The 9,869-nt window shown below is 44.6% G+C and overlaps 2 protein-coding genes and 1 pseudogene across 2 annotated transcripts; 2 read left to right on the forward strand and 1 right to left on the reverse strand.

Moving 5' to 3' along the window:
- Nucleotides 1-2,747: 2,747 nt before the first annotated feature.
- Nucleotides 2,748-4,554, forward strand: LOC115322717 (annotated as a pseudogene).
- On the forward strand, nt 4,398-5,201 carry LOC121835754. Its single transcript, XM_042290231.1, has one exon. The coding sequence runs from the start codon at nt 4,398-4,400 to the stop codon at nt 5,199-5,201; it is 804 nt and encodes a 267-aa protein (XP_042146165.1).
- Nucleotides 5,202-7,004: 1,803 nt separating this feature from the next.
- Nucleotides 7,005-9,626, reverse strand: LOC121046013. The gene is made up of 4 exons (XM_040499606.1): nt 9,607-9,626; nt 9,443-9,455; nt 8,267-8,469; nt 7,005-7,529 (listed from the first exon to the last, which is right to left on the reverse strand). Exons 1-4 carry the CDS (start codon nt 9,624-9,626, stop codon nt 7,049-7,051), a joined length of 717 nt encoding a protein of 238 aa, XP_040355540.1. The 3' UTR covers nt 7,005-7,048.
- Nucleotides 9,627-9,869: the final 243 nt, after the last annotated feature.

The following is a 9,869-nucleotide window of genomic DNA, read 5'->3' on the forward strand; positions in this document are numbered from 1 at the left end:
GGTTGAACACTAAGACCGATAAGGACCAAGGGAAAGAAGTGTTTTTGGTACATGACAAGCTTCGTATAAATGATGACTGGTATATCTGGGATGACGTTGCAAACTCCCGTGTTCAGCTGCCACCATTACAACCACGTTCGAATGAATGACGCCCATGTGCTCCAGAATCAAAGCAAGTCCGCATTTTAAACATAAATGCACGGAGCATTGTGAACAAGGTTAACAAACTGGAACTTCTCTTATTGAATTATGATCCCCATATTACGGTAATAACGGAAACATGGTTGCACGAGGACATTATTAATGATAGTATCATTCCACCATCCTACAGCATATTCCGCAGAGACCGCCCATCGCGTGGTGGGGGGGGGGGGGGGGGTTGCTGCAATACTAAAAGATAATATTCATGCCGTGCTTTTAGATCAGATTGAAGAGCATGAAAACGTATGTTTAAAGCTGAATTGCTGGGGTAACACAATTATCTTGTACGCTGTTTATAGACCTCCCAATTCTCAACCAGACTTCCTAAACCAACTGTACGACCACATATTCTCATACCGGAACAATAAACTTGCAGTTGTTGGGGACTTCAACCTTCCGGGTTTTGATTAGGCCAATTTGTCCGCTAACTCATGTCAGGACAGTGAGATTGTTCTTGACACTATATTTGCCTATGATCTACAGCAGGTTGTAACCGAAAACACGCGAAAGCAAGGCTCGAGCTGCTCTATCCTTGATCTCGTCTTTGTTAGTAGATGCTTATCTGGTTATACAGTCAGTGTCGAGAGGGCGATCCAAAACTTGTTTATTTCTGTTGTACTTTAGCGAAAGAGTCACCTGAACGGAAAAGTGTAGTTAAGAAAATTAAAGACTTCTCAAAGGCCAATGATGAATGTATTCTGGACTATCTGGATTTGGCACTTGATAGATTTAACGACTCAGACGTGCAAGTTTTATGGAACAAATTTAAGGTTATTTGCAACTACTGTTTGGATAACTTTGTCCCTAGTAAGAAAAAGCGTGTTATTAGGACTAACCCCTGGGTGAATCGGAAAATAGTTCACTTAAAGCGAAGGTTTAAACGCCTTAAAAAAAACTAAACGTAGAAACAACGGGCGCCTTCAGGACATGCAGGACGAGCTAGGACGGCACGTTCAGCAGTCTCGTGATTATTATTTTTCTAATACTCTGCCTAATTTTATTAAAAACGACCCTCAGAAGTTTTGGAGCTACCTAAGCAACAAAAGAAAACCCATCGACCAAATATGTGTTGACAATACAGTGATTGATGACACCATAGTGATCGCTGATCATTTTAATGGATACTTCCAGTCAGTTTTTTCTGACGCTGAAACGTACGAGTGCGAAAATCATGAGCCGTCCTACCTGAATGCTGATTGCATATTGCTTGCAGGCGTATTTTCCATGTTATTGAACTTGAAAACGAAAAAGTCACCTGGGCCTGATAAGATACCCAATGCCTTTCTGCGTCGTTTCGCGGAACCCTTAGCACACTTCTTAACACTGATATTCCGCACGTCATTTTTATCGGGAGTTCTGCCGAATGATTGGCTCTTAGCACGTGTTGTGCCGGTGTTTAAAAAAGGAGACCACTTATCTCTGAGCAACTACAGGCCAATCTCGCTTGCGTGTACATCGTGTAAGTTACTAGAACATATAATTTGAAATATGGTAACTGACTTCCTCGATAAAAATAACTTAATAACCGAGTTTCAACATAGATTTCGAAAGGGCTATTCAACAGTGACACAGCTACTTACCACGGTGCACGAATTTGCCTCCACTTTGGATAAATCTGGTCAGATAGATGCCATATTCATAGACTTCAGCAAGGCATTTGACAGAGTGCCACATGGTAAACTGCTTTTTAAATTGAAAAGTATTGGTCTTGACTCAGCCATCGTTAAATGGATCGGATCCTATCTACATGGGGGTAGACAGTATGTCGAGGTTGGTTCTGGTTGCTCAGAGATGCTTGATGTGACTTCCGGTGTACCCCAGGGAAGTGTCCTTGGGCCACTATTGTTCTTGATATACGTCAATGATATTGTTTCTGTTGTGGACCCAGGAGTGAACATTCGTTTATTTGCGGACGATTGTGTATTGTTCAAAGATGTTTTGTGTACTAATGACCAACTCGCACTTAACTCAAGCTTAAACTCTATACAAGACTGGTGCTACCAATGGAAAATGAAATTGAATCTCGAGAAAACTGTCTTTCTTAGAATCACAAACAAAAAGAAGTACCTCTCCTTTCAGTACAAAATAAAAGATTATAACGTCTCTGAGGTAGACCATTACAAGTATCTAGGGCTGACAATTGATTGGCATTTGGGCTGGTCAAAACACATCGACAACATTACATCTGCTGCTTTTAGAAAGCTAGGCCTCATTAGACACAAGTTGAAAAATACACCCCCTAACGTAAAATTGTTAGCGTTCAACACGCTTGTGAGACCTAAACTGGAATACGCCAACGTTTTATGGGATCCCTTTACTAAAAAATACATAAATAAATTGGAAAGGGTTCAAAGACGGGCAGTCAGATTCATTTACGATAAGTTCAAACGATCAGATTCTCCCTCCTCTCTAATGCAGATAAACAAAATATAATAGGGGCTTCCCAAAAGTAAGCGCCTCTGGTGCCAAACGCGCGAACTACACAAAATCCGCCATTACTACGGCGTCGGTTTTTCGTACCGTTCGGCTAGTGCTTAATCGGTGCGATGCCGACTCACTGCTGCGTCCCCCTATGCAGCCAAAGAGGACCGAAAGATGAACAAGGAAACAAGGTAAGTCACTGTTGTGAAGTTGCATGCCAACAATACTGTGAATAATATAAATTGGGTGAGGCAGATCCGCGCGGAAGAGGCAGCCTTCATCCGTGCGCACGGGGGGACGAGCTTCACTAGGACTAGGACGCTAATGGCCCAACAAATCAAGATCAATCTTCCTACGTTGCACGTTTAGTTGCGCTGCTCGATCTCGTCTGTGTCAACGCTTTCGAAAGAATTGGACGCGTGTGCGGCGCTTCGTAATCGCAAGTATTCATAACGAAAAGATAATCGTGACAGGATAACTCGCGTGCACGGAACATTGTTTCGAAATATGTTTGAACTGCACGAGTGATCTTGCGTAAGGCAAACATAACTGTGCGTATTCGAAAAACTTCGACGAGCACCCAGAGTTGATTTGCGACAACGTTTTGTGGTGCGAAGTTCGATCGAAGGCATGAACATGAGCGTAGTTTTCACAAAATACGTTGTCCGCACAAGCACTCACGCTAGGACTGCTCGCGCCCGTGCTTGTTACGCCACACCCCTGAATTTATTGTTGGTATGCTTCACGGTGCGTAAGCAGTGTGAAGCATGCTTCAGGATCCTCACCTAAAGGTAGAAACTAAAATAATCTGTTCTATCCGGGGACAACATTCTTTGGTAATGTGCACATTCATAGTTTTAAACACTGCTTGAAGACTAGTAGAGACTCCTAGCATAGAGCCCCCTCGGTCACAACTATATGACACTGCATGCCACAGTTACACACAAGTCATGTGTGTGTGCCATTATATAACACTAAAGTAATTCAAACATACGCACAGGCAGGATGGGAAACATGACTTTATTAAGCACTTTCAGCAGCTTGCTTTTTGTGACAAGTAGAACAGTGATACAAGGTAATGTCTCACATTATTTCACTCGCAGGTTGCCTACTTCGGTTTTCCAAAGGATAAGGAGCAGTTCAAGAGGTGGATTATTGCAATAAGGAGAGATGAGGGAAAGCATTTTAAGGTGACCCAGTCGACAAAAGTGTGTTCTAAACACTTCAGGGACGGAGACTTCTTTCCAGGCTACGTGAATGGCAGGAAATTTTTAAAGGAAGGGATTGTGCCCAGCACATTCAGATTCTCAGCTCAGAAAGTGCCAAGAAGAAAACTTCAGAGGCACAACGCTCAACCAGTGAACAACCGCAGCCCCGTCGACATGAGAGCTGCCCTCGCACACGACGAGAACGACATCACAACAGCTTCTGGGAGCGAGCCCCCACCAGATCCAGAGATATCCGTGCTGGTAGCCACACTTCAAGGGCAAGTTGCCAAACAAGCTGCACATGTGAGCAAGCTTGCGTCTGATCTTCAGGAGGTTCAAAAAGAGCTTGCCGAAGCCAAAAATGAAGTCGTAAAGTTGACAAGGCACATTGAACTTCTAGGAGAATCAAACAAGAAAATGGAAGAGAAACTGAGCCGGAAGTTTTCTATAGAATGTTTCAAGGACAGCCCTAAGGATGTGCAGTTCTATACAGGACTGCCAAACTACGATGCCTACCTTGACCTACTACGGTATGTGAATCCTGGAATCAATGGGGAAAACATCAAAATGTGGTCAACCTCCTACTCTCTGGGTAGTAAACTAGGGCGGCCACGAAGCTTGCACCCTCACGACGAACTGTTCCTAATATTGGTTCGCCTTCGGCTAGGCCTCCTCGAGAAGGACTTGGCGTTCAGATTTGGGATTTCGACCTCTACAGTGTCACGACTCTGCATCACGTGGATTAGCTATCTCTATCAGCACCTGTCACGACTTCCCCTGTGGGCGACACGGCAGCAAGTGGACGAGGATATGCCACCTGCTTTTACAGAGCAGTACCGAACAACAAGGGTGATCCTCGATGCAACAGAGGTCAAGTGCCAAGTTCCCACCAGCCTCGTACTTCAGTCTGCAAGTTTTTCGACATACAAGTCGTCAAACACCTTTAAGGGACTTGTCGGGATATCCCCAGATGGAACTGTGACATTCGTGTCGCAGCTCTTTCTGGGGTCAATGTCAGACAAAGAATGCGTACGGCAGAGCGGATGCCTGGCACTCCCCTTTGATGAGAATGACTCGGTAATGGCTGATAAGGGATTTCTGATTTCTGAGCTCCTGGGGGACATCAATGTAAGGCTCAATATCCCCCCGTTCCTTGGCCAGGGGACATTCACAGAGAGCCAAGTTAAGGAAACTGAGGAGATTGCATCACTGCGTATACACGTTGAAAGGAGAATACAGCGAATCAAGAGCTTCCATATTTTTGATCGAGCCATCCCTCTCTCACTCGGACCAGTAGCAAGTGAGATATGGACCATCTGTACAATTCTGATGAACCTTCAGAGCCCCCTGTTACGCCAGCATGAAGATTAGCTGCGTTTCTTTTGCATCACTTGTGCATATGTGTTTAAGGACATTGGCAGTTATGCCAGATAATAAAGCTTTCCTTCAACTTGTTTGTACGTGTTTTACATACAACTTGTATCAACTCTGGAGCACAGCACAGCAGAGTGAGTGTGAATACAAGAATGTAGCTTTTCACATTTTAGTCATTAAGCCTAGTGTCGAGCATATGTTACCGCCTAGGTTAGAGCACTGTATATGTGCATTTCACTACACTGGTATTTAGACCAAGATTTTAAATCTGAAAGACAAGGAGAACAGGTAATCAATTTTTTCATGCTCAGTAAGCTTAGCCATACTTGTTACCCTCATATCAGCTCGTAATTTTGAATGTGGACGTAGCTCAGAACACAATGGTGCAATGTTCTATAGACAGGCACAGGCTAAGCATGTGCCAGAGCCTCTGCCTCCAGTGCGAGCGTTCTACCTTGGCACTGTGTTATGTCAACTTCAAGCGTGCAGCTGAAACACTACGAGGGGTAACGAGCGCACGTGTTGAGCTTCTGGTTCATTCTTAACCTGTTCCCAAGGCTGTTTTCAATCAAAGGTATTGAGGCAAGAAAAAGCAGACTGCATGTGGTGCTGCTGTCGACTACTGGAGCTTTGCACAAAGAAGTGTCTCTGTTAAGAATGCGCAAAGAAAGTCCTTTTAATGATAGCGTTCAAGCTTTATTCGAATCTCGGCCGCTGGGCACCCCAGTCTTCCCACGCTTCCCTTGAGCAGTCTCAACCGAGATGCTGCTTCGAGCAAGCTGGCCCTGAAGGATAAAGCGGCTGCAGTTGGTGGCCTGCTGTGTACCACATCGGCCCCTTAAACAAAACAAACTGCAAGCGTCAAGCCCCCATCCTTATCCGTTTTGAGAACCTCGCAGAAGGAAAATTGTATTTATGACCTAGAACCCCTTTTGGAACACTAACCCTGGTAACTGACAATTTTATTTGTTTCATTTGCTATAAAGTTGATACTCCTTTTCCAAACAAGGGCAGTTTGTTAGTGACATAGACACAAGTGCTGAACTCTCAGCTAAACATTTATTGGAAACACGCCACTGCACTATAGTCGCAGAAAAGGGTAAGGATAAGAGCAAATGTCACATGAAACATAAGAATAAGTGATTGTGCAGTTGCCATGGTTCACGTGGTTTCACTGACCTCTGGAGTGGTTTACATCGGGCAAACAAGTTCGAGTGAAAATGAAAGGATGCACAAGAACGACTGATCGCTTCGATCCACGACAGGGGCGTATAGTTCACAAATGTCATCCCATTTTCAAAAACATCACAGTCGAAAGCAGAACAGACGCAACAGTCAAAATTGTTAAAAGTCGACGCAAAAAAGGCGTGCGTAGATAACTCTGTTGACCAGACTTATGCTCATTTACATAGAAAAGACATTGCATTCTTGCACATATGTTGCATTCAACATGATTCCCCACTTGCCCCCTTGTTCCGTCTACTTCATTTCACTAGACTTCATCATTCTTGCGTGATGTGTACATTTATCTTTTGATAACAAAAAAGAAGCCCTCTCATAAATCTTGTTGACATCTGCAAGTGTTCAGTAACAATTAAGTTCCACATCATACAAGCTTCACAACCAGATTGCTTCACACGTCCTAAAGAAGATGGCCTTAATTTGAAAGTTTCTACTTTTTTTTTTGTGAATTTTGACTGCAATATTATAAGACAGCCATTTGAACAAATACATTAATTGACACTAAAATACAAGAGTACACAAATGAGTGCAGCATGAAATGTCATATTAGTAGGACAATGTTCAATGAAAACATTCAGGCCACAAGTCGCATAAGTAAACAATTATGTGCGACTTTCGGACAGGTATGGCAGCAAAACAGAGAAGTAAAACTTGTCTAGTGTAGTTTTACATTCTAGCCACTTCTCTTGAGAAAAATAAATTCTCTCAACAATCAAAAAGTTGTGGGAATAAACAACGAAATCCCCCCACAGCAGGCCAGAAAGCGCCATCTGACCCAGAATCTGGTAGTAATACCTATGTTCCCGGTTCAAGCGGTACACCCCTGAAGTATCCTTCACCATGTAAAAGTCTACCGCAGTCTCGAGGCCTCCATCCTTCAATGTATAAGGACATTTCACCTCGACAACCCCATGAGCAGTTGCTTCGGTCGGGTCCCATGTCGTCCTGTCAGGAGACGCTCCGAGCCAGGGGCAGTCAGGTTGAACAACAATGCCGCAGTGCGACGTCTGGATATCATGTCCCAAGACCCGCAAGGCACTCTCGTAACGTTGCACAGCCGCTGGCTCGTACTTGATACCGTGTCTATTGGGAAAAAAGATAAATGCGTAGGTGTCACAAACCACTGGTCTGGTAAAGGCGAGCGGGTTGAACATGAATACGTAAAATTGAAAGAATAAAACACGGAGGACAAGCACTGGACAACCATGAAAGAATGTGGTTGTCTCGTGCTCGTCCTACGTGTTTTATTCTTTCAATTTTATGTATGTGTCATAAACCGGTTGCCACAAAAGCATCAAAACTGGACTCCGCTATATATGAACACTTAACAGATCCTCGTGCATTCCGAGCGACTTTAGTCACGCCGACTAACCAGTCACAGTCATTGCACGTATGGATCAGACATCTACATTGCAGGCCTGGATCATAGTCACAAAGTGGGCATTTCATTCTGGAGCTCTGACACATTGTGTGTGTCCGTCACCCCAAAGTATATGAAATTACTAGAATCAGTAACTTGCATCTGTTGACAGTGCACCGACTGTGGTCCTTTTTGTGCAAGTGTTGGTAACCAGACACTTTCTACTGTTTAGCTCTTGTACAAGTTTCTTTTCTCACCATTCTCCTCTGTAATGCCTCTGTTCCCTACAGTACAGCAAATCAAATCAATAAATTGACGAAGGTAGCGCCAACAAAAGAAACTGAAACCAGAACCTTGCACTGTCGATACCCAGCATACACGCCGGCGGCTAGGGACAGCATAATATTGACATTATCGGGTAGAACACTGCTTGTTCTCTAGCTGGGAATATACAAATTACCTGACCGCACGGACGTGCGAGATGTCCTTGGTTGATGTCAGGTTGTTGAGGCCTTTCAAAGACCAGCTCTCGCGTGTTGCAACTTCTCCGAAGGATGACGCTGTCAGCCTGTTCCGTCGGGATGCCCTCCATAGCGGACTCTTCGACTGCTGCCGTGTGTTTTTCTCCAAAACTGTGGCTTGAGTCGAAGTCACCAGCAGAGACTGCAAAAATAGCAGCCTTCGTAAGTTGTGAGAAGCAGTGAAGCCTTACAGGTGACATGAATCAATATTAGGAGTAATTTTTTACATACTCTACACAAGCATACTGGCACAAGTGTGAAACGGGCATACTTGCAGCCAATACCACAGGGCCCGATACTTGTATGTAGCAGTGATTTTTACAGATAGAAATAGATTATTTCTTCAGTCTCTCCTCGACTAAGCTTGCTGAGATCACCAAGACAATCTAAGTATTGTGCTGTAACTGAACTGCGCTTAACAATAATGGTACCTTGAGAGGCAGGTCCTGTTGCAAGGGAAAGTTGTGCCCAGAGGTATCCCAGGCCACGCCGGACTCGAAGAATGCCGGGTCAGAAGGCAGTGCAGTGGTCCTCCTTTGCACGAGGCTCAGTTCCGGGCTGATATATGTCTCATATCCAAATGGAACGAGTGAGTGCTGGTACGATAGGGGACTACCAACAGGAGCCAGGCCAAATCTCGTTTCGACCGAGTCCGCAGTGGCTTCTCGAAGGCGCTTGGCAAAGGGCGTGACATCACTTGAACAACGATCCGCACCAAGTTTCCGAATGGACAGCATTGTCTCATTCTGGTCCAACGGTTTTCTTCGCGCATCGTAAAGTTTTGAAGAGATGGGTACGTCACTGCCATCTTCTCGAACACTTATCCAGTCAACAGACTGTAGGCTTGTCGATGCAACTGCCTCTCCCCGTGGGCGGCGCCACTGCTGGGGCAGCTCAGTACAGGCAACAACAGGCGGAGCTTCAGCATAGTCCTTAGCTCGCAGTAGAGCCAGAAGTTTCAGAAGGCCTAGTGAGTGATTACACACACCACTAGTTCCAGCGGCGCATTCGCAGCTTGCATTGCACACAAGTCCACTGTAGAGGATGCCACAAGAAACTTGGTACGGCCTTGAATTCTTCTTCTGGCTTCTAAAGCAGCTTGCCTTTACACATACTTTGGCGGTGGAACTGAAATAAATTTGAAAGAATCAAAATTAGAAAATCAGCATTTTGTTTTACATATTTTTGTTGCATAGAATGTGTTCCGAGGAGACAGCCAGCATTCGGGCTTCTGCATTTTCACTGCCTCTGGCACTCAGCTGTGTGGAAGTTATGCCACCTTTCACCCGGTAATGGCATTATGCTGAGTTGTAAACAAAGAATATGTGATTACTCATGCTTAGAAATGTGCAATGCTTAGGGTTCATTCTAAGACGTTCACTAACCAGCTCGCCAGCATACTCTCACTTCTGATAGTATACGGTCGTATGCCCTACGTGCTTTTATTGATTCGGGAACCTTCATGGCGTACACGTCGATAGTTCATAAAATGTGCCTAGGCCTGCAGCGTAATACATGATTGGCCGTCGCCGCGAAATCTAA

The sequence above is a fragment of the Ixodes scapularis genome, unplaced genomic scaffold, assembly GCF_016920785.2.
Source record: "Ixodes scapularis isolate PalLabHiFi unplaced genomic scaffold, ASM1692078v2 PGA_scaffold1__304_contigs__length_218370807, whole genome shotgun sequence".
Taxonomy (NCBI): domain Eukaryota; kingdom Metazoa; phylum Arthropoda; class Arachnida; order Ixodida; family Ixodidae; genus Ixodes; species Ixodes scapularis.